Source organism: Suricata suricatta, chromosome 8, assembly GCF_006229205.1.
Source record: "Suricata suricatta isolate VVHF042 chromosome 8, meerkat_22Aug2017_6uvM2_HiC, whole genome shotgun sequence".
Taxonomy (NCBI): domain Eukaryota; kingdom Metazoa; phylum Chordata; class Mammalia; order Carnivora; family Herpestidae; genus Suricata; species Suricata suricatta.
The window spans coordinates 109439289-109465035 of NC_043707.1; the positions used below are offsets into that span (position 1 = coordinate 109439289).

Consider the following 25747-nt stretch of genomic DNA (forward strand, 5'->3'; position numbering starts at 1 on the left):
GAGACTATTGAATACTGAAAACGAACTGAGGGTTGAAGGGGAAGGGGAAGGGGGGAAAAGAGGTGGTGGTGATGGAGGAGGGCACTTGTGGGGAAGAGCACTGGGTGTTGTTTGGAAACCAATTTGACAATAAACTACTTAAAAAAAAAACCTGCATACAGTTGTTGTACATTCTACTATTCATCATCCCAGCTGCCAGAGTTCTTGGGAGTTATAAATCTGGTGTTTGTTGTTTCTACTATCACTTATGGTAGCCAGTTTCCTTGTGTTATTTGGTAATTTTTCATTGTAAGCTTACATTCAATTAAACTTAATAATAAATGGGAATCTTTAATATCTAAATTGGGGTTGTTTTCCTCCAGAGATAATTTGGGGAAGCCAGGGGGCTGCCTGTTTGAGAACACTTCAGCTCCTTCAAGATTCCCAGCTTAATATTAGAATCTCTAGTTCACCACTCCTGCCTTGCGGTAAACTTCCTCAGCTCCTTCTCTCAAACCCGGGGCTGATATTATTATTTGCCCCCTGACTTAGAAGCTTGTTCACCATGTTTGTGGTAGCTTATTGTATATTTACTCCTAAAGCTTTCTCTTGCTTTATTGTGGGCAATGCTTACAAGGTATGCTTACTATAGTTTATTCAGGATCTAGCTGAATTACAACAGGAGGATGGTCAGCCATCCTGTTAGCTGCAGCAGTGAGACAAGGATTTTTCTACTGTTCCTCCCTGAGTGAACTCATTATTCATTCATACATTCATTCATTTACTTACTCACACTTTATTCATTCACTAAGTATTTACTGAGTACTTCTGAGTGCCAGACCCGATGTTAGAGCTTTTAGCTAAAGCTGAAAATAATTTTCTGAGCTTCATAATGTATGTGAATGTCTACATGTCTTTTCAGTGGCTAAAACTGTATTCTTCTTAAAATATATGTGATTCACTCTGAGTGTCAGAGAAATAAGAAGCATCAGTTACTGAAGTTTAGGGCATCTAGGAAGATCATTTAAGTAAGAATTCTAGTAGTAATCGTGATAATTTTAGAAAAAAAATGAAAGCTGCTATCTGGTAAACTACTTGGACCTTCTCTGAAGGAAATCAGCAGATAAATACAAAGATTAATTTCATTTAGTTTGCAGTTTATGCCAATCAGGTTAGAGTTGGAAAAGCAAAGCCCAGAGTATCATATTTTACAGGTAATCTAGTCATTCAAGAAAATGTACTTGTGCATCCTGTGTGTCTCAGAGCAACAAGAAATGACCCCTGCTCTTAAGAATCTGATACTCAATTGTGAAAAGCAAGCAGGAGAAACAATTAGAATGCAGTGTAATGAGTGCTACATAGAAGAAGGTGTGTAATCAAGTTCACTGCAGTGGGAACACGGAGGAAACACACTGGTAAACTGATATCACCGCTCAACTCGATCAGTTTGGCCCACGGGAAACTGACATCTTTGTTCCTCTTACCTCTTCTGTTGTTCCTCCTGATACTGTTGCTTTGATTTAGCTTCATTTTCCAGTGCTTCTTTTAGCCTTTCCTCTAGTTGCTTCTTTCCCAAAATACAAGTATCTGTGGGACAGACTTTATGAGCATGTTCTAATTTCTGCTGCAGATCCAAAATCTTGAAGGAAAAATTTCACAAATAAAACATTCAGAAAAGTGTGACCTTTTTTCCAATCAGGAAAATGCCGTCTGAGTAACTAGCAAACATAGTGCTAACAAACAAATCTGATCTAAAGCAGAGAACATGGCTAGAGTTATTTTAATTTTAAAATAAGTTACCTAGGTTTTATACTCTATGATACATTCACATAGTTTAATGTATGTTTGTGTAAATGAAGCTATGCAGTGAACACTCCTTCCCATCTATCCTGTCTTCCTGCCAGTTTCCTCCACTAAATAGGCAATTGCTGGTATTAGTTTCTTGTGTACCCTTCCAGGGACTTATTTATGCCTATATAGATAAATGTTATTATACAGTTCTCTTTCATCCACATACTTTTCACACAAATGATGGCATGCCAAATATACTTACACAGCGTGCTTTTTAAAAATAACAATACACTTAGTGATTTTTCCATATTATACGTTTATATAGAATTGCCGCCTCTTTTATAGCTGCATACCATTCTACGTTAAGGATATACTATAACTTATTTAAGTGGACCCCTACTGATGGACATTTAAATTGACTACAATCTTTCACTATCACCAACAATTGTTCTAGAATACATTATGGGATGTGGATTTGCTAGGGCAAAGATTACTCTTGTTCGTTTAGTAGGTAACGCTAAGCCAGCTCCACTGGTATTAGGCCAATTTATACTTCCAGCAGCAATGTAGGAGTGTGTCTAGTTTCTCCACAGTGTGACTAGATTTGGGATAAGATCTTACAACAAAGTAAAAGTCTCTTGCAAATCAAGTTCCTATTAGCATATCACCTTGCACCAGTAATGCACTCTTTAATGCACTGGTAGAGCCAAAAATAAGATTTATGAATTATGAGAGAGAAATGTATAATTTTATTTTAGAATTTACACATTAGATTGAACATTTAAAAATGTTATTAGATAAGTCTCCTTTTAATTTGTTTACCTATTTTTATGAACCCGATGTCACCCCAAGTTGTGACAGGCACAGAGATGCTCCATAAATATCTGTTGAATGAACAGCTCTTGGCAGAATAGCTATTCTGTCTCGAATGTATTCCTGATCCAATAACGCATTCTCTATGACGGTTTGGCACCACACTCCCCACGAACATTCACGAACACCAGTGCATGGCAGCCCCCTTCTTAAGATTAGGGCGTTGTGCATCAGCCCTAGGTCTTCGCAGAGCCTACAAACTATAGGAGAGGTGAAGATGCAGAATGATTCAAGGGCAATGGCAGTGGGCGGCCAGTCATCCATGGCCAGTTCAAGTTCCTTTGAGCTGCCCCTATTTAGTTCTACTAAGGGAAAATGCTACCTTGAAGATATTCACTATATCACCCCATTGGCTATATCTATGGATATATCTTTCATGGATATTTGCAAACTTTTGAACCTGTCACCCAGTTTAAGAAAAGAACATTTCCAATACTTTTCAAGTCCATTCTGGGACCTTGTCAATTACCCCCTTTCCCTCCCCACTTGAGAAAACCAATTATCTTGAATTTTGTGTTAATCATTTCCTTGCTTTTTCTTTAATATATAATCTATATAACATGGCTTTTATTGTACATCATTTTGACCTTTATAACAATGAAATCATACTATGTTTTTGGCGGGCTTTTAAAAAAAGTTTATTTATTTATCCTCAGAGAGAAAAAGACAGAGAGAGAGAGAGTATGAGCAGGAGAGGGGCAGAGAGAGAATCCCAAGCAGGCTCTCAGCGCAGAGCCTGATGTGGGACTTGAATGTGAGATTACACCCAGAGCCGAAATCGAGAGTGGGACACTTAACCAACTGAGCCACCCAGGTGCCCCAGCCAACTACTTTTTTAATGGAGTGTTAGTATAGGTAAAGTGTTTATCTCTTAAAGCATCCTGAAGGAAGTTTTACTTATGTACCCGCTTCCCACACTAAGAGAGAGCATGCTCCCAGCACCAAGGAAGAGTCCCTCTCGTCCTCTCCCTCATAAAGACAACCACCATCCTCTGGCCATAGCTTAGTTTTGTCTGTTCTTGAACCTCCTGTAAATGAAAATTACACAGTATGAACTCCTTCGTTCTGGTTTCTTTAGCTCAAAATTAGGCTTTTGAGCATAATCAAGATTGCCGTCATTGACTTTTTGATGTTTGTTTTATATTTATATGGTTTGATTAATTTGTTTATCTATTTAAGTATTTATTTTTCATGTGAGATTTGACTCAAACCCACAGATTAAAATGCGTAACTGTTACATACTACTGCCACCTGGTGTTACCCAGTCTACAATGCAGGGGCATTATTTCAAAATGGCTCATTTCGCAACACAAATCCATCCAAAATTACAAAATAGAAATCATACAGAGAGACAAAACCAGTGAGAGGAGAATAAGTCTTTTAAAAGTTGAAAGGGGCGCCTGGGTGGCTCAGTCGGCTAAGCATCCGACTTTGGTTCAGGTCATGAGCTCACAGATCGTGACTTTGAGCCCCGCATCAGAGACTCTGGGCTGGCAGCTCAGCTTGGAGCCTGCTTCAGATTCTGGGTCTCCTTCTCTCTCTGCCCCTCCCTCACGCATGCTCTGTCTGTCTCTCTCTTAAAAATAAATAAACATTAAAAATTTTTTTTAAGTTGATGGTATAAAACAAAAGTCATACGATTTCAGTTAATTTAAGTTCATGCTATAGCTTTAATGACACTTACATTTTAAAGTTCATGCAGTTTAAAGAAACATGAGATTTACCAGAATTGCAGGTGCAGGTGAAGTCAAAAGAGAGGAAAGCATGGACGAGCGACAAATAACCCTAGAATTCTATGAAGTTTGCATCGGATCTGGTTTTTAAAATCCTTAGGGAAATAGGATTTCAGTAGTGGTATCCAGGGTATGCTAGTTATTAAGCACGGGGATAATTACCTTTTCCTCTGCATCAGCAACTTTCGATTTCTCCTGAGCCCGCTTTTCCTGCAGGTTGTTCTGTGACTTAATGCTCTGTGCCTGCGTAAGAACCTCCAGCTCCAGCTCCCTGATTTTCTGCCGACAGTGGTTCCATTCGGCCATGAGTGAAGAGTACATCTCTGTGCTATCTAATAACTTCTGCTGGGCATGCTTTAGTTCAATTTTGATCTAGAGGTGGAAAGGAAACAAGAAAGGCAGGAATAAGGGTGGAAAGAACGCAAACGTGAGCCAGAATAAGTAGCGCTTTTCCAAGCAGTGCAGTCCCCCACGAGCTGACAACCGATGTCACATGGATGATTCGCTCCCTGGAGCTGTCCTGTGTCACTAAGGTTTGCCAGATGCCGCCCGGACAGAGGAATGTTCCTGAGAGTGTCTACACATGCACGGTCTAAACACTTTCCATCCTTTTTTTCAATCATCTGCAAGCTGCCGTCCCTTCCCACTCTTCCACAGAACTATTTATGCCGGGGCACCAGGCGTCTCCCCACCGCCAAAATGAGGCCAGTGGACAAGTGACCTCTTAGGCAGCATTCACTCCCTCTGTCTCAGAAAGTTATTGTGGAGTCTGTGATACCAAACTTCTGGTTTTCTCTCACCTCTTTGCATGTCCCTCCTGGTGCCTTGAGTAGACTATTCTAACGCTATCCAGCTTCTAAACCCCATTGGACTCTCCTAGGCTTTGAGAGTCGATCATTCTCTCCCTAGGTTCACTGTCATGATTTGAAATACCATCTTCATGCCCTGAAACTGCCAAAATAAAACTCCTTGATTCTGTCCGTATCAAAAATCATTTTTCTCTCTCAGTCTTCCTAATTTCAGTAAATGATGCCTCCAGCGAGGTTTTGTTCCGGCCAGTAGTCTCAAAGTCATCCTGAGTCTTCCTTTCCCATCATAAGCCCCTCGGCACCTGCTCTCATGCTCCCTCCAAAACATGTCTATTATAGGCCCACCAGTGCCTACGACCCTCGTCTCCAAAATCATTGTCTCTAGCCTCGGTTGTTGCAATAATGATGTGGTCCTGCCACTTGCATTTTTACTCCCTCTAATCTGTTCTCTACACCGCAGCCAAAGTGTTCTTTAAAAAACATAGATTGACTCTGTGTCTCTCTCTCTCAAAAATAAATAAATAAACGTTAAAAACATATATTGAACTATTCACTCCACTGCTTAAACATTTCAGGCTTCCTGAAACTCTGGAAACAAATCCCAGCGGCTTACTTGGCCTTCTATGATCTGGCCTTTGCCAACCTCTTTTAAATCACAGGTTACTTAGTATCATGAAAGTAAAAAGGGCCATCTCCATTTTTAAAAAACTGATGACTAATTTTAATAAACATTTTGAAAATTTAAATAAAAAATTCTATAAAAATAAAATATACCAAAGTTCATAAAGGAAGAAATAAAAAAATGTGGCTTCATATAACTAGTAAGAAACTGAATCAGTAATTGAAAATCTTCCAAAAAGAAAACTCTAGAATCAGAAGGATTCAGAAGTGAGTTCTTATAATTATTAAAGAAGAAATAGTTGTAATTTACTCTTTTTAAAGCAAGTTTAGGGGTGCCTGGATGGCTCAGTCGGTTAAGCGTCTGGCTTCAGCTCAGGTCATGATCTCACAGTTCGTAAGTTCGAGCCCCATGTTGGGCTCTGTGCTGACAGCTAGCTCAGAGCCTGGAGCCTGCTTCACATTCTGTGTCTCCGTCTCTCTCTGACCCTCCCCTGCTTGAGCTGTCTCTCTTGGTCTCTCAAAAATAAATAAAAAACATTTTTAAAAAGTTTATCTATTTTTGAGAGAGAGAGAGTGTGCACAAGTTGGGGAGGAGCAGAGAGGGAGAGAGAGAATCCCAAGCATGCTCTGCTCTGTCAGCACAGAGCCCAACATGGGCATCAGTCTGACAACCATGAAATCATGACTAAACCGAAATCAAGAGTCAGACGCTCAACTGATGAGCTGCCCAGGTGCTCCAGGTGCCCCAACTGTAATTTACTCTTACAAATTCTTCCAGAGAACAAAGAATGAAGGTATGTTACCCATCTATGTAAGGAGCTAGGGTAACACTTATGCTAAAGTTCGATGTGGATGTTATAAGAAAGATAAATGACAGGCCAGTCTCATTTATGAACTAAGATGCAAAAATTCCAAAGAAATACTAGCAAGCAAATATCAACAATGTAGAGAAAGGATAATAATTTGGGACGAAGATGGGTTTATCCCAGGAATGCAGAGTTAGCATTAGAAAATCAGTCAATGTAATTCATCATATTAGCAGATATAAATCTTCTCAAAAAATTATGCAGAAAATAATTTGATGAAATTAAACTTGAACTCATCAAAAAACATTGGATGAACACTACAAAAGAATTTTCTTAATGTGATAAAAAAATGTCTATTAAAAAACCCCTATAATGCATACTAACTGATATTTTAGAACTTTTTCTTTGAAACTGGGAGTGAGAAAACAGTACCCCCTCCTATCACCAGTTCTATTTGGCACTGTTCTAGCCACTGCTTAGACAAGAAAAAAGAATGAAAGGTGTGACAAGTGGAAGGAAAGAAAGAAAATTATATTTATTCTTAGATGATATGATTGCTTGCACATAAAATACAAAATAATACAAGCATCAATAATAAGAAGCAATTTAAAAGAATGGCAACGTTTTTATTAGAAAAAAATTCATGGCATTCTTATGTATTAGCAATAGTTAGAAGATGAAATTTTTTAAAGTTACTATTTACAATAGTATTGAAAACATTAGCATCTAGGAATGTGTCTAACATAAAACATGTATAAGATCTCCACAAAAAAATTATTATGTTGGGGAAAATTGAAGAAGACCTAAATATAATATACACATATTTTGTAGAGCATTCAATATTGTAAAGATTTAAACTCTGCCCAAATTTATCTATAGATTTAGTGTATAAATCCCAAACAGTTACGTGCTAGTATACATATATGTTGTGTGTGAGTGCATGTGGTTATGCACGTGTAACTTGACAAACTGATGACAAAATTTAAATCACAAATGAGCAAGACTAGCCAAGGCATCCTAGGACAAGAACAAGATGAAAAGCTGTGCTCTACTAAACATTAAGATTTACATGGTGCTAAAGTAATTAAGATAGCATGCTATCAGCATGAGGATAGACAAAACAGAATGGAACAGAAGAGAGAGCTCAGAAACAGACCACACATATTTCTTACGTTCCAGTTGACAGTAGAGTGATGTAGGAGAATATCTTTATGACTTTGAAGTCAACAAAGATTTCTTAAATCAGAACCTGAAATCACCAATCATAAACATAAGCACTGATTACGTTAAAATTAAAAACTTTGATTCATCAAAACACCTATTTAGAGAGTGAAAATATAAACCACAGAGTAGAAGGTGTTGGTAATACAAATCTGAGCAAGACTTCGTATATAAAGAATTCCTACAAATGAATGGGAAAATGAAAAGGAAACAAAATCTTAAACAGGCACTTCACAAAATAGGAACTCAGATGTCAAATGCATTTATAGAGAGTCGCTCATCTTCCTTGTAAACTGGGAAATGCACATGAAAACTGCTAGGAGCTACCGCTGTACATGTGTACGTTGGCATAAATTTTAAAGTCTGACAATACCAAGAGTTGGTGAGGATGCAGAGCAACAGGAGCCTTCCTTCCTGCTGGTGGGAGTATAAACTGGTAGGCAGGAGTTGAAGTAACAAATACCCTATGATGCAAGAATTCCACTCCCACTCCCTTCCTAGAGAAGTACATACTGTGGACGTCAGCATGCATGTATGTAAATGTTCATAGCAGCAGTTTGTTTGTTTTTTTAACGTAGCGGCATTACTCAGATCCTTTTGTCCATCTCACTGTTCAGGAAAGAGTCTTACATTCAATAAATCAATGTTTCTGAAATAATGTGCTCTTATGCTCTCTGTTTTAAAGCAAAGATCCTTGGATAAAAGCTACTCAAGCGTCCAGAAAGCTAAGCTCATGATACTACCTTGTGCATTAATTTCTGAAGACCAGCCATGCCATCTCCAAAAATGTTAACAGCCATGTAAAAATGATCAAAATAATATATTAAACAGAGTAGAAATGAATGTGTATAGAAATGAATAAATTACACCCTGCAAGTAATATGTCTTGATATCATTGGTGGGTCAACATAGATTAAGAGGAAAAATTAATGTGATAAGCTAGAGTCTTTGGTATTACCAAAAAGAATTCTAGACCAAGCTTTAACAAGCCTATTTTTCCAGTAAAAATCTTTCTTGATCTCCTTCCACTACTCTAAACCTGCTCAACTTCTCTCTCTCTCCTTTTTTTTTCCCTCCATTTTCTCATTTTATTTTGGATGATTGGTATGGCTTTTGAAACTTTATTGACAGGAACAAATCTATTAAATCTTGATTTCTTCTCAAAGGGCACTCTAACCTATTAGATAGCCTGGAACTTTCATTTTTCAAGAGCAGTGTAGCCACTGATAGAGAAAGACATATGATTTCACTTATACGGGGAATCTGAGACACAAACCAAACCAAACCAAAAAGAAACAGATTCGTAAACACAAAAACCAAACTGGTTATTACCAGGAGAGAGGAAGTTGGGGCAGATGGGCAAAAGAGGTGAGGGGGATTAAGAGGTTTAAAATAAAGAACAATGCAGCCATGAAACACTCAGTAAGACACAGACAGATCTAATGATTAGAAGAAGTAACAAAGATATCAGGGAAAAGAAGAAATCAAGTATTGGAATATTTGGTGCACTGGATTCATTCAGGGTTTTGAAACCTAACCTTCTTACTATAAATAGAAAATGTACAAGTCCTTTCATGATATATTGTCCACCTCTTCCACAGTCCAAGAAAGAAGGCCTCTGGGACCTGTGATCATCAGTCATAGGGCTAACGTGCAGCATTTTGGTCATGCTGGTACTGATGGAACGAGGCAACAGTGGAGCAAACACTGTTATAGCCAATGCTATGTGCACGTAGGAGGACCTTTTTAGCTTTTGGTTGGGTTGTTCAAGCACCAGTAAGAGGATCCACTACAGCATCTCGGTGCTGGTGATGGCCGAACAACTCTCTGCCCAGAGCTCTGCAGGCCTATAGCATTCTTCTTAATAGCCCAGGCTGGAAACATATGTGATGTGAATAAACCGAAGAAAGAATAGGTAATGGCAATTTCTTATGGTGGAATACTACACTGCAAAGAAAATGGATGAACACTAGCTCTACACCACAACATGGACAAACATTCCAAATCGAGTAGGTCATAAAAAGATAGAAGGTGCATATACTGATTGATTGTATTTGTAAAATATTCAAGGATAGGCAAAACTACTTTGTTTGAAATTCACAGGTGGTGAAACTATAAAGTAAAGCAAGAGACTTATTGATCAAGATTAGTGGCCACTGCTAACATGGGAAGGCAATAGGATTACGGATGGGAAAGAGGCAGGCAGGGGCTGCTGGTGTGTGGGCAATGTGCTGTTTCTCATCCCGGGTGGTGGGTAGATGGTCACTCTATAATAATTTGTTAAACTGTATACTTATGTACTGAGTGTTGTATTTCATAATAAATGGTTATTATTATTTCATATACAATGGTTTAAAATAATAAATTAATACTCTGGCTCTTTCTTATTTGAGAGAGAGTGTGTGTATGTGTGTGAGTGGGGAAGGGGCAGAGAGAGAGAGAGAGAGAGAGAGAGAGAGAGAGAGAGAGAAATCTCTTAAGCAGGGTCCATGTTCAGTGCAGAGCCCAACTTGGGGCTTGATCCCACAACCCTGGGATCATGACATGAGTCAAAATCAAGAGTTCAGCATTTAACCAATGAAGCCACCCAAGTGCCCCATACTCTGGTTTCTTAACCATTCTTATAAGTATGCCTAACATTAGCCAGAGACCCAGAGTTTGATCATCTTTGAGTGGATTTTATTAAAAAATTTTTTTTAATTTTAAAACTTTCTATGATGTCAACCACAGAGAAGGCATTATAATCTGTGTTGTTCTGATCATTACACCTTGAGAAAGATGTAGTATTGTTTGAATATTTTAAGAGTTAGACAGTTAAAATGATCTCAGAAATGTGTTTGAAAGGCAAAGTTGAAAGGCTGTCTTACAAGGGAATGTGATAAAGGTTTGGAATTTAATTAAAAAATACAAAGGCCTGAGAGAATATAATCAATATTTGAAAAATCATGAGGGGTGAGGATAGGAGGAGGTTTATTCAAATAATCCTGAATCACTAGGACTCCCTAGAAGGTCTTCCCTTAAAGTTTGACATGAATGACTTCTTGTTTTCATCTATATTTCCTTTACTAGATTGTGAATTCCTAAAAAGTAGGGACCTTCCTTAGTTCATTTATTAAAATTTTATCTTGTTTTTTATTTTTACTGAGAGAGAGAGAGAACACGCTTGTGAACAGGGGAGAGGGGCAGAGGGAGAATCTTAAGCAGGCTCCACGCTCAGTGCAGAGCCTGAAACGGGGTTTGATACCACAACCCTGGGATCATCACCTGAGCTGAAATCAAGAGTCGGATGCTCAACAGACTGAGTCACCCAAGTGCCCCTTAATTCATTTTTATGTCACTTTTTCAATAAGGCACCTTGTTCCCACCTCACCAGATGTGACAAATTTACCTATAAAAGACCAAGAGAGTAAATATTTTAGCCTTTGTGGACCACACGGTCTCTGTCAGAACTATTCAAATCTGCTCTTGAGTGCAAAAGCAGCCATCCATAATATGTAAGCAAACAGGTATGGCTGTGTGCCAATAAAGCTTTATTTATAAAAACAAAAGGTAGGCAGGATTTGACCCTGGATGGGTCACTACTGACTAGGGGATAAGAATTGTACTGGTTTTACCTACAATTAAACCCTCAGTATCAACAAGATTGCCTAAGATATGACTGATGCTTAGTACACATTTGTTGAATGTTGAATTCCAGAACTTTAGATGGGGACTTATAGAAACTAGGTCCCTAATATATGTTTACTGAAATGAACCTCAATTAAAAGGAGGCACTACTTTACATGATGGTTCAGTTTGAATATTTGTGTGGTTCACAAAATTTAGATGACTCTGTGGATGACAGTTCTCCATAGATTATTTTATTTATTTTGTTTGTTCTTTTTTAGAGAGAGAGTGTGAGTGAGGGGTAGAGGGAGATAAAGAGAGACAGAGAGAGAATCCCACGAGGGTTAGGCAGAGAGAGAGAGAGAGAGAGAGGAAGTGGGGCTCACCCAAAATGGGGCTCATGCTCACCCCATGAGATCATGACCTGAGCAGAAGTCAGATGCTTAATGATGGAGCCACCCAGGTGCCCACCGTAGTAAAACAAGCCACCCAGGTGCCAAACATAGGTTATTTTAAAACCATTTGATAGTCTTGAGTCAGGAAGAACAAGTTTGCCCTTCTATGAATTGTACCTTGGTACAGTTGATATTTGATTCAACCAATAATAATGGATGCATCTCTTAGGGAATATTAGACTGCAGCTAGAACTAGGTCAGGACCACCAGTGTTTGGGGTCAGGTTATTCAGATAGAGTTAAGTGTTAAAAGTTGTAGCTAATGATTTCAAAAGATTGTGTAGTGTTTCACATTGACAGGTTGACAGTATTCACACAGCTTCCGAGCTGTGTACCTACTTGGTAGGGCAAAATCAGAGTGACTTATCAGAGAGCTCACATTGTCCTCACATCTGTGGATCCTGTCACGAATTATGCAGCTGAGAAGTTTTAATTTATTTATCTGCAGGACCGATTGAGCAGTTGAGACCTTGCATTCAAAGACCCGCCCACTAGAGTTACCTTAATGTTTTCTTCCTCAAGGAACCTATTATGCTGCTTTAAGTCCAAGTTCTTCCCTCGCTCATACCGGAGCTCATTCTCAGCTGAGCTGCACAGAATCTGGAGCCGGTGCAAATTATGGCGAAGCTGTTGCACTTCCTCTTGCTGCTGGTATTTCTGTTTTTCTCTGGATGATGGATACTAAAACAAACATTTTAAAAGAGAAACATGGACAAATTTGAAAGAATATTGGTGAAATGTGGGTTCCAGCTGTCAGAAACAGAAATGTCAGCACCTGATTATTCACAGGTAAATACTTTTGGAGTTGGCTTACCTACAGTGAATTACTCTTTTTTATATTTATGCCTAGGTGGTACATGTTCATGTGATTTAACTCTTGTTATTTTAGAGTGAAAATGTCAAATAAATTATTTAGGCAAAGCAGCGAAGCATAGACAACTATCTTATTCTTCACATCGACGAAGGGAAATAGAAGCATGGACCATTTTAGGGTAAAATATTTCAATGGAAATTTCAAAGAGCCAATATGTGAAGAAGGACAGTGAGAATATGTATGTAGTGTGTGTGCACGTGTGTGTGCGTGTGTGGGGGGTATCTGCTGGCAAAAAGAAAGAGAACATTTAGCAGAAGATCTTACGTTTTCAGCCTTCCTCATCACTTTACTGTTACTACCAGATGATTCGTCTTCAGTTACTATTTGACAACCACACACCCTCCTGTCAGGTCTCCAGAGCAATAAAACCACCTTGACCAAAAGAGGAGTCATTTGGATTTTCTGAAAGGTCGGCTCACATCGGTGTGCTGTGTAGATATAGAATTCAACTGTACCCAGTTCAACAGATAAGATAGATTTAGAGTTTCCTGACTCCTGGTCCAGTGTACTTCCTGTCCATGACTTCCCAGAAAGCCCATGTCATCCGTCTCTCTTGCTTACAACAGAATTGCAATACAGAACTGGCCAAGTCCTGTAAGCCCTTCAATTCCTATCTTGGTATAGTCAAAAAGGCAGTCTAAATCCAATTTGCTTGTCCCAGAGTCGCATGTGTCTAAGATCCCTAGAAAAAAATTCTTTAATCGAATTATAATGTAGTTATTAAGAACCCTGGCTTTGGAATTAGATACATCGGGGTGTCAGTCCTGAATCTGTCTTGGAGAAGTTACGTAGTCTTTTTGCTTTTCATTTGCCTCATTTTACACTGGGGGTAATAATGATAACTGCTGGATGGGAGGAAAGGGTAAGTAAGATAATGCAGGCAAGAACTCAGCACGGTACCCAGTACGCAATAGGCGCTCGATGACACTACCCAATTTTATTTGAACTGACTTCTGTTCCATCTGAAACAAGAGTTCTGAAGCCTGGAAAGCCAAGATCACCAGTCCAGCTTCTTATTTAACTATCAGACAACAGCAGCGTTTAATAATCAATTAGTAGTCAGCAGCACATATGGCCACTTAAACATGCCCAGAGATACGCAAGAGAAGCACCCGCTTTATACCAACATACAGAAGTTGTTAGCCTGTTTTGAAGATGAGAAAAGCCAGAAGAATGGTTTTCCTTGCCTGTATTTTCTAGTCAAGTCACTTGCCAGAGTAGAAATGCAAATTATTCTTCACGAAAGGCAACCATTAAAGAAACTACCAACCACTCAAGCGGCCAGCATAAAGTGTCCCTATTTTCCCCCCACATGTGAATTGCTTCCTGGTCGAAATTTATTACTAGTGAGGCAGTTAGACTCACTCAGCCTACTAGAGACCATGAGGAGTGCAAAGTAAAGTACATAGACATCCTTTCTGGATCAATCAACAGATTTATTAAGTCAATTATCCTCTCTGAGTCTCACCTGACTCATGTGCAAATTAAAGGCATAAGACCGGATGATGGGTAATGTCTCTTCCATCTTAAGGAATTCATAATTCCTTAAGAATTAAAAGAAAAATGGAACCAGCATTAATTATCTTAATTTTATAGGCATAAAATCTAGCTTTCAACATTTTAAAATATTATCTTCATAAAAGAAAAATTTAATATGAACCAAATCCATATACTGGTTCCGATGACAAAATCATTCCTTTTGTGGAAACAATGAAAGCCTCTGAACCTTAAATATTCTTTTTTTAAAAAATGTTTATTTATTTTTGAGACAGAGACAGACAGAGTGTGAACAAGGGAGGGGCAGAGAGAGGGAGACACAGAATCTAAAACAGGCTCCAGGCTCTGAACTGGCAGCACAGAGCCCAATGCTATGCTTGAACCCACGGACTGCGAGATCATGACCTGAGCTGAAGTCGGCCGCTGTAACTGACTGAGCCACCCGGGCGCCCCAAAACCTTAAATATTCTTATCCAGTGAATGTGGATGGAACAAGCTGGCCAACTTGTGAATGTGTTAATCAACAAAGTCCACTTGTTCTGACTCCCTACTCAGCAAGCAGCCTTCAGATTTTGATTTTTCTTTGCTCTCTACAGGTAAACATGCTGTTCATTTAAACATGTGTAAGCGATAATTATGATTAATCATTACAGAATAATAACTAACAGGCATTCTGATTTTACCCAATAGTCTTGAAAGTTGGGTTTGAGTTTCTCTCCAAAATACAGATCCATTCTAGGAGGACTAATGCATCAAGTTTTGGAGCCTACATGCCTAAGGGCCAAACCCTGAATAAATTTACCCAGATAATCTAGAACAGACACCTGAGGAGCCTTTTGAGAGACAGCTTGTCAGTCTTCCTTAGGGAATTAGTTCTCCATGAGAACTGTATGCTTTCTTTGAATTCCTCAGCAGAGGGAAGCAAATCAAATAGCAGATAAAAGGTCAAGGTCTAGAGTCGACAGATCCAGGTTCCACCCCAATGTGTTATTCTGGGAAAATTATTTAACCTCTCTAAAGCCTCAGTTTCCTCATCTATTAAGTGGCAATAATGTCCTGTCTTCTTGTTTTGCTTAATATACACAAGGTATTTAGTATAGTGCCTGGAACATAAGTAAATATTCAACAATGCTATGTAAAACCATGAAACTAGATTTTAAACCTATAACATTGAGATAATTAATGGTGATTCCAGTTTGTTTCATGATTATTGGGAAAGTAATAATCTAGAATTATAACCGTATCTGGAACATTGTTGAACAGCAGAAATTAGGCCACCAAAGGCAACCAACACCCAGATGTCACAGATCGATATGAACAATAGAGCTCATATACTTACTCATAAAAAAGGCTTCCACCATTCTTTTTCTCTGTATTTACTATCAACAAGCATTCTTTAAAGTTTAATATCTAGTTTCAAGCTACAGTCACTTAAAAATGTCTTTAACATTTATTTCTTTTTTGAGAGACAGTATGAGCAGGGAGTGTATATTTAGAGAGAGGGAGACACAGAATCCAAAGCAGGCTCCAGGCTCTGAGCTGTCAGCACAGAGCCCGATGTGGGGCTCAAACTCAGGAACAGTGAGATCATGACCTGATCCGAAGTCAGATGCTTAACTGACTGAGCCACCCAGGCGCCCCAAGCTATAGCTGCTTAAACGTGTATGTTATGAGATTGAGAAGATACAGCACACATGGATAATCAGCCCGGCACTAGATGCTGTAATCTGACCATGGGGTGAAGACCAAAAACGTCACGTACACAAGAACTAAAAAGTAGAACTAAGAGCCACCAGTAGATCCAAGCACCCTTTACACAGAAAAAGGTTCTGAAATTATCTGTGCATAGCACAGTGCGGAAAAATTAAAGTCTGTCTGAAATCCTTGCCTGCTTAAAGAAATACTGTGTGTTGTACTGTTTTGGGAAATGTAAAGTTCAAAACACGAATATTTTTTCCCATGATGCTCACATCTATCTTGTTTTCTGCTGTTTGTGCCCTAATACAGGGCCTGACGTGTCATAGAGGCTCAATTAACAAGAGTTGGATAAACGAGTAAGGACGACTTAGTCTTCTTTCAGTAATTCAAGTCCTTATTGTGGAATAAAATTACTGAACTCTGCAAGAATTCAGTGAAACCCTAAGAAGCCATGTGGTACAAAAGACTATTGTCCTTTCATAAAGTGTCTATTTGCCCAGATTTCCCATATAATTCGTACGTATTTAATAGTTTTTCACCTCCCTCCTGGGTAGTGAGAAATGATTCTTCAAATAATGAGAAAGGATAAATTAAATAAAATTAATAAGTTAAACAGGGTGTTACTTCTCATTTTTTGCAACTCATTATTCTCTACGTGCATGGATCATTTTAAGCTCACAAACAAAGATCTTCTAATCTTTGTGACCACAGCACTCAGTCTCTTCCCAAGCCGCCTACACTGGCTCACTTCCCAAGAAAGGGACTGCCTGGGGGATTTAAAATGAACTTCTTTTTGAACACTTGATGTCCCAGATCACTCTGGGCTTCTGAAGAAACCCAGAGACTCCCTTCTCTTTCAAATATATCTGAATCTCCTCTCAGGCAACTGTTTTCTTTCTTTACTGTGCCTTGCTTAGTTTTCAGACTCTATATCTGAATCTCTTTTCAAATGTTTTTTTGACTTCCTTTACTACTAGCCGGCCTTTCCCCCCTTAAATATACACCTGAATCCATTTTAAGTGGCTATTAACAATCTTTTGAAGTTAGTTTAGTTATGTGTACAAAGGTTTCCCTCTGCGGATCCTAGAAAGGAATGTATAGGCAACTCTTAGCTTGTACAAGACAGAACCTGCAAAACTGAGCTGTGAGAGCTGAAGCGTGGCTGGTCATCACTCTTTTGCTCACTCCAGCAGGTAGATCTCTAGTAAATGGCAAAAGCCAAAATTAATCCCAAGTCTGTTGTCTCTTCACCCAGAGTATTTTGTACATCTAAGCTAGGTGCAGTGAGAATGTGGCACAAATCCTGCCCTTCATGATTTTACCTCCCGGGGGCAGATATTGATACCCAATCAGCCTTCCTTCCTGTGAGCCTAAAAGGAACCTAAGAGCCCTTTATAACAAAGTGCATCAGTGACTTAGTTCTGATTCTGGTTGCTATTTTGTTACCATTCAGGCCACGGTTATGAGCTTGATTAACAATACACGTTGATGCTGATATAAAAATGATGCCTCTATCCACATCTGACCGGAGGAAATGGACCCAGTCAGAGCATGGGTTTACGTACAGCACCTACCTGGGTACCGCTGTCATCTGAACTATCCCCAGAGCTCTGAGACTGAAGGAGGTTCTGACTTATATGATTCAGCTCTTCTCTAAGCCTCACAATTTTCTCAGTCTCCAAGGTCAACTGTTGTTCTTCGCTTTCTGTATCTTGGTTCTGTTGTGAGTCCTCCTCCTTCGGCCTCTCTGTTGGCAAAGTGCCCTCCTCTACTGACTCCTCTGGAATTTCCTTCTGCTTACTTTCTTCTAGTGCACAACTTGTTGCAAAGACAACAACAAAAAACTGTCAAAATGTTCATTACAGTAGCAGAATATGGAGAAAAATAGCCCTACCAGTACTACAAGCGAATTTTCTAACTCAAATTCTTTAAAAAAGTTTTTTTAAATATTTATTTTTGAGAGAGAGAGAGAATAAAAATTAGCAGGGAGGAGTGCCTGGGTGGCTCAGTCGATTAGCGTCTGGCTTCGGCTCAGGTCATGATCTCACAGTTCGTGGGTTTGAGCCCCGTATCGGGCTCTGTGCTGACAGCTAGCTCAGAGCCTGGAGCCTGCTTCAGATTCTGTACCTGTCTCTCTCTCTGACCCTCTCCTGCTCATGCTGTTTCTCTCTGTCTCTCAGAAATAAATAAAAAAACATTTAAAAAAATTAGCAGGGAAAGGGCAGAGGGAGAAGGAGAAACAGAATCTGAAGCAGGTTCTGGGATCTGCGCTGTCAGCAGAAAACCCCCCACAGGGCTTGAACACATGAACTGTGAGATCACTACCTGAGCCTCAGTTGGATGCTTAACCAACTGAGCCACCCAGGCACCCCTCCAATTTGAATTTTACAGCAGAACAGTTATCTTACTCTCATACATAAACTTTAAAAACAAATGAGTCATTTTTTCAAACTCACATTCAGGGACATAACCCATCAGAGATTTTTGTCTATACCAAAATAACCAGTTTAAGTGAGTTTTTCACTTTTTAATTTTACAAATGACATTGGGCAGACACAGCTTATAAAGATTTTTTAAAAAATTTATTATTATTAAAATGTTTTAATGTTGATTTATTTTTGTGAGACAGAGAGAGACAGAGCATTAATCGGGGAGGGGCAGAGAGAGAGGGAAACACAGAATCCCAAGCAGGCTCCAGGCTCTGAGCTGTCAGCACAGAGCCCGATGTGGGGCTTGAACTCACAAACCGTGGTATCATGACCTGAGCTGAAGTTGGCTGCTTAAATGCCCGAGCCACTCAGGCGTCCCTACTATTTGTTGTTTTAAAAAAAATGTTTATTTATTTTTGAGAGAGAGAAAGAGTGCAAACAAGGGAGGGGCAGAGACACAGAGGGGGACAGAGAATCTGAAGAAAGCTCTGCGCTGGACAGCACAGAGCCCTGTGTGGAGCTCAAACTTGTGAACCGTGAGATTGTGACCTGAGCCAAAGTTGGTTGCTTAACCAACTGAGCCACCCAGGTGCCCCTAAATTTAAACTACTCAGTAAGCACCAGGCACTTTGGCAGGCATTAGGACATATCCCTGCCCTAAAGGACTTACAATTTAGTGAGAAAAAAGATAAGTAATTGAGTGAATTGATTAAACTAGTAGTAAGTAATCTGGGGCCTGATGGATGAGTAGGCACAAACTGGGCAAATATAAAGGGACAGGTGTGTGCACACTTGCGTGTATGTATGTTTGTTGGGAGAAGGTGTTGGTATAGAAGAGAACAGAGAAAAAAAGGGTATTCTAGGATGACTTAAAAAATAAAATGGGTAAAGGCCCAGAGACAAAAGAGAGAATCTCTATTATTTCTTACAACTGTATGCATGTGAATCTACAAGTACCTAAAAATAAAAAGCTTTCCTTAAAAAAATGGAGGGGTGCCTGGGTGGCTCAGTTGGTTGGGCATGGAACTCTTGATTTCAGCTCAAGTCATAATCCCAGGGTTGTGGGATCTAGTACCATGTAGGGCTCTGCACTGAGCATAGGGCCTGCTTTAGATTCCCTGTCTCTCTCTCTCTCTCTCCCTCTCTCTCTCTGCCCATCACCCTTGTTCACATGCATTTTCTCTCTCTTTAAAATTAAACAAAAATAAATTAAAAGATAGAAAATATTGATCATTTAAGTTTAATACCTATGAAGGTAGTTGGTTTGTCAAACTTAGAAGGGTGAATGACTTTATAAAGAGTAAACGTAGCCAGACCTAATGTAATCTCCTTCTATACTTGCATAGTGGCCGTGTTGACATGGAAGAAGTAGCCTTCACTGTGTTTCCATATTTTAAAGATAAAGTTTAAATGAACTTCCTCTCAGTTGAGTCTATGAGATGTGCCTCTAGAGCCATATTCAGAGCAAGGTAGTCAGTGAGTCTTCTCTGACTTGAAGGGAATAGAAACCAGTACTCTCTAGGGCACAGTCCTGTGGCTGACACCATTTTACATCTTCATTAATGGTCTGGATAAATTAATAGCATTCACTGAATTCATTAATTAGTTAATTAAGGAGATTTAGCAGTATCTTAGAATATGGGAATTTAAAATGTCCATTTTATGTTTCTTTATTTATTTTAGAGAGACAGCACATGCACATGAGCAGGGGTCGGGGGGGGGCAGAGAGAGGAAGAGAATCCCGAGCAGTCTCTGCGTAATGTGAGGCTCCATCCCATGAACTATGAGATCATGGCCTGAGCCAAAACCAAGAGTCAGACGCTCAATCCACTGAGCCACTCAGGTGCCCCTAAAGTGTTCTTGATACATCAAGACAATTATCCATGAAAATAAATGCCCTCCAAAAAGAACACACTTTATCTTTCAAAAGGTATAAGACAAAATGTGTAATTTAGAAACAAAAGGCACACTGAACAGATTTTAAAAAGTAGTAAATACCACTATGTATTACTTTATTTTACTTTTATGTAACAACAATAACAGCTACAACAATAGTAATGTAAAAGTTGTGTGGGCAAAAGTAAACCACCAGCCAGAAACGACATATTGCTGAGAACATGTCTTCATGCTCTATGCTGTAGCAGCACTGAGGTCACCAAGTTCCTCACATGCCTTCTCTTGTACATGTCATGTCCCCCTTGAAAATTATTCCCCCATATTTTTGCTTGGCTCTTGGTAACCCATACTTCAGGACTTGGTTTGTTATTTCCTTTAAGAATATTTTCTGGTTTATTAGCTGGGCCCAGGGCACCTCCTTTGTGCTTCCATAGTATCCAATATATCTTCCCCTAGCAGGCTATTTGGACCATAAGGGTAGGAAGTATGTCTTATTTTGTATCCTCAGTATCTTCCTATAGTACCTGGCACAGGGTAGTAGGCAATTTTACTGTTGACTGTGATTGTGTAATGGATCTGGGATATGTGGAGGCTATGAAGTGGGACGGAGGAGATAAGCAAGGAAATCTTATTAGAAGGAGTGAGGGAAGCCTAGGGCAGATATGTAGACTTCTCACAGTCCTGGTGTTGGGAAGTAATTTGGACCAAGTCATGGGAGCTTGGAGCAAGGAGCTCTTTATAGAGAGATAGATATATAGAGATACTGGATAAAGTCCAGTATCTTTATCATGGCAAGGTTCTCCACCTCCAAATGACTTAAGGCCATAGCCTTGCTCTGTGTGGCAAGTATCCCTACCAATTCTCCCAAGTCATCTGGGTGGATTTTTGTCAGCTTTGATAATTACTGTCGACTTCTCCTCTCAAGAGTGTTCAGATTGGCCACTTCATCTCCACTGCTGCCTACTCAATCTAGGCCACTGTCTTTCATCTCTGGCTCATATCTGGATTAATTGGTCTGTTTTTCTTCTTCAATTTATCTCTTATAGAGATACTAGAATAATCTCCCTCAAAAGCCCAGTACTATACTTCTCCAGTGCTCAGGAACTAGACTTCCTTTTCCCCTACAGCAAACGTAAAGGCTCTGATCTAGTTTCTTGGCTCTTTGCTCTTGTGACCACTATTACACCTGTTCCCCACCACGTCTCCAATATGCTTTTCCCGCTTCTGCAACTAGGTTTCGTGATTGTGAATCTTGGACTCAGCACACTCTAAAGTTAAAAAACTTTTAGGAAAGCATAAAATTCAGGGATCCAAAACTAGCAAAAAAACATCTTGTGTGTTAAAATGTTTTGAAAGATAGAAATGTGGCCACACCTAGACCATATTTTCCTAGTTTGTTGATGATGTATCCTTTACTATATAATATATAAGTCAAATTGCCATCTTTTGTTTCCTGTTGGTGATCTGGTTCTCGGCTTTGGCCCAGACAGAACTGGATTGCATCTATCATGGTGCCAAGGCAGAGTAATACATTTGCCTAAAGTCTAACAAGTTTCTGTGAAAAATACTTTTGGTGAAAAAGTAGAAATACAAGAGTCAAAGGACAAGATTAACAAGAAATAAAGGAAGAATAAAAAAAAGAAAAAGGTTATCAAAATTATCAGATACAATGTGAAATAAAAACAGCAAAAATCCTCTCAGCTTTTTTGATAGAGTCTAGTCTAATTATATAAAAACCCCACATATATGTATGTTTATAGAGAGAAGAAAGAAAAATTAGGACATTAACCTATCTCCCGGGTGACATTATGGACTATTAACATCTCCTTTCACTTTTCCAGGCTTTCCAAATTTCCTACAAGAAGCATAAAATTATTTTTAAAAGCAGGAAAAGGTTTAAAAATGTAATGATATATCAAAAGGAAATCTTCTTGGGCAATTCTTGATTAGAACTAATTTTTCCACTCTCACCATTTGGAAACAAATGTCAAAATTCTTGTAATGACCAAGCCAAATAAAACGTACCCCCCGTAATTAATGTGATACAGGATTTTCTCAACTTACCAGAGTTCTTTTCCCTCTTCCTTTGGGCTTTGAATCTCTACTTTCAAAACTGGTACTTTAGACACGAGATCTTTACAGATATTTTCAGTTGTAATTAAATCAGCAGCTGCAGTTTTTCTCCCCACAGTAAAATGAGTTAATTGTTCAAATTCTTGTAAAAGCTTCAAGACCTGTAAAGTTAAAGTGAAAAGACAAATATTCTATTTTGCATACTCTTATAATTATGAAAAAAGTACATTTAGTCCATTAAATGCTTAAATAATTATTGACAAGTGATACAAATTGACATCCTAATTGAAGTCTTCTTCTAATTTAACAACACTTTGCAGTTGTTATATAACGAATCCATTTTTACCACAGGCACAAGGATGCGTAAATCCATGGTTTTAAAGAAGGGTATTTTTGGAGAGAGGGAGAGAGAGAGAGAGAAAGATAAAGCAAGTGTAGTACCAACCATATTAACATTGGAGAGGTGAAAGTACCTGGGCATTCTTCTTACTATTTTTGCAACTTTTCTATAAGTTTGAAATTATTTCTAAATAAAAAAGCTTTTTTAAGTGAGAGAGAGCCAGATTACTAGGATAGTGATATTATATTATATTCTTTTTGCCTAAGTTCATCTCCTGTGTTCAACTATCCAATGATGTTTCATAAGATAAGATCTTCTAATTTTACAGTGATGATAACTCACTGTACTCTGGACCTGCCCCTCCCTGGGTCACGGACTGTTTGATCCATATCCCAATCCCTCAACAACTTCACGTAGGATAAATGAGGACTGAACTTAGTCCTCCATTTCACATGTGGTACTAAAATAGAACCCAAAGTATTTTAACTGTGTGTTCAAGCTTTCATTTCCTTCTCCCATTTTAATCAAGACCAAGAGAATAACTGAGGAAGGAAATGTTGAGCCCGGAGTTGTTGATAACAGGTAGGACTCCAGGAATTACACTACCGGCAACCTCCAACGGTGGCCAACCCTGGTCTGGCAGCCGTTTTTACACTCGGGGAACAAAGTGGGGTCAGGACATTTAAACATTTTTCTAATTTTAAGTATAAGCCTAGTTTACAGTATAACTGAAAAAAAAATGCATTCATTTGAAGCTTTAAGGTTAAAGACACTTAAGGAGACTTCTGTTTGTTTTGAATTTGGGGGGGGTGGTGGTGGTGGTGGTAAAATATACCTAACATAAAATTTACCATCTTAACTAGTTTCAGCGTGTGGTTCCGTGAAATTAAATACATTCACACTGTTGTGCAGCCACTGCCACCTTCCATCCCCAGAACTCATTTCATCTTGTAAAACAAACCTAATACCTATTATACAATTACTCCTCTTTCTTGTCTCCCCCAGTCCTGGGCAGCCACCATTACACTTTCTGTCTTCATAATTTTGACTACTCTAAGTACTTCATGTAATGGGAATCATACAGTATTTGTGTTTTTCTGATTGGCTTATTTCACTTAGCATAAATCCTCAAGATTCATCCATGTTGTAATATATTGCAGATTCTCCCTCCTTTTTAAGGTTCAGTAACCTTCCATTGTGTTGTATATACCACAATTTGCTTATCTGTTCATCCATCAATAAACACTTGGGATACTTCTAACTTTTATTGCGAATAATGCTGCTGTGAAAATGGGTGTGCAAATATCTCTTCAAGACCCTGCTTCCAATTCTTTTGGGTATATATCTCCAGACAGTGGAATTGCTGGATCATTTGGTAGTTTTTTTTTAATGTTTTATTTATTTTTGAGAGAGAGAGAGAGAGAGAGAGAGAGACAGTGTGAGCAGGGGAGGGTCAGAGAGAGAGGAAAACACAGAATCTGAAGAAAGGCCCCAGGCTCTGAGCTAGCTGTTAGCACAGAGCCCGACGCAGGGCTCGAACCCACGAACCGTGAGATCATGACCTGAGCTGAAGCCAGACGCTTAACTGACTGAGCCACCCAGGCACCCCAGAAGTTGTATTTTCAAGCAAACTTTTTACATTATAATACGTGCTCCAAAATTTAAGCTTTTGGGAAATTGACTTAAAGTTTAAAAAAAATTCACAGAGTAATTCTAAAGAGTGAAGGACTGGATGAAGTCTATTCTGAGTCATAGCTTGGCTTATAGACTACACTACATGGCAATTTATTCTCTAGTAATAAAAGAAACTCCAATTTGCATGTAATCTGTTACTGAAAATTAATTTCCTTTTATCTTATCCTCATAAAAGGTAAAGTCAAACATTGAACATTTAAATAATTAATTCAGTCTCACCTTTGTTTCTAATTCAGAATTCTCTCTTTGTAGCAGGTCATATGCTATTAAAAAATGGTCTCGGTCTTCTGCTGCCCCTGGAAGACTTTGAATTTCATTATAAAGGCATATAAGTTCTGACTTTGAATTTTGCAATTCCTGATTAAGAAATAAAGACATTTAGTAAAATAAAATGAGATTTTCCCCATAAAAGGTATGATATTTCTAAAAATGAATTTTTGAAATGACTCTTACAATTTTTTCCCAACTTATTCTTCTAGCAGAAATACTTTCTTAGTAAAGTTTACGTAACTCAATTAATGAAACTGAACATTCTTAGTTTCTATCATTTACAGGTTGAAGGACTGGGTTTTAGAGTCCTTCCTACTTTTGGCAAAGCTTATAGAGGGGGTACATTCTTCAGCAACTCCTGCACTAGCTATATTATCTTTTTAAAAGTGTGTCTTTTTTCAAATTTACCTTTTACAGAATAACTGAGCCTTTAATCTTGTGACAACCTCATGAAGTAGGACTACTGAAACAGGCTCAGAGAGTGTAGGTGGCCTGCCCAAGTTCACATAGCCAGGGAGTGGGAAAGCTGAGTTTCAGCCATTGGACCAACCTCAAACTCTGTGTTCTTAACAAATTATGCTGCCTTAGTTGATAATGTGTATTCAGAGACTTAATCAACTGGGGCTTCTTCTAATCCTCTGATTTGTTTTCTATATCTGTGAGAGAAAACCCTTTATTAAATGTAGATTCTGATCAAATTTCTACATTGATAACATGGAATATACAGTTTGGTTGGTGGATGACTGGGGCCTGAGAGTTGGTCTGTGGTGTTCTCTGAAGGGAACAGGTGACACAAATTTACTTTAGAAGAGGAGTTACTTGGTACTTTCCCAAAGCCTGCAAGTCAGAAGGAGAAGAGAATGTTGATGAGGAAGGTATTGGGCAAAAAGGAGAGAAAACAGAGAGTGGACACAGGAAGAAGGCAGTGGTATTGATTTCCTACCTCATTGTATTGAAAATTCCTGGGGGTCATCAGGATGGGATTTGGGGCATTGCACTGGCTCTCACCCACCCTGAAAACTGTCCTCTAAATTGGTGATCTAGACTTCCATGGACTCATCTCCAGGTCTCTCTTCTAAATA

General features: G+C 38.9%; 1 protein-coding gene across 1 annotated transcript in view; it reads right to left on the reverse strand.

The window, feature by feature from the left end:
* CCDC30 (coiled-coil domain containing 30) overlaps positions 1 to 25747 on the reverse strand; it is a 66875-nt gene that overhangs the window by 37726 nt on the left and 3402 nt on the right. The window contains exons 4-9 of the mRNA XM_029949895.1: positions 24615 to 24752; positions 22352 to 22521; positions 17537 to 17780; positions 12395 to 12574; positions 4539 to 4748; positions 1464 to 1618 (exon numbers count right to left, since the gene is read on the reverse strand). Of these exons, the coding sequence (XP_029805755.1) occupies positions 1464 to 1618; positions 4539 to 4748; positions 12395 to 12574; positions 17537 to 17780; positions 22352 to 22521; positions 24615 to 24752 (1097 nt within the window). The remainder of the gene's footprint in view (positions 1 to 1463; positions 1619 to 4538; positions 4749 to 12394; positions 12575 to 17536; positions 17781 to 22351; positions 22522 to 24614; positions 24753 to 25747) is intronic.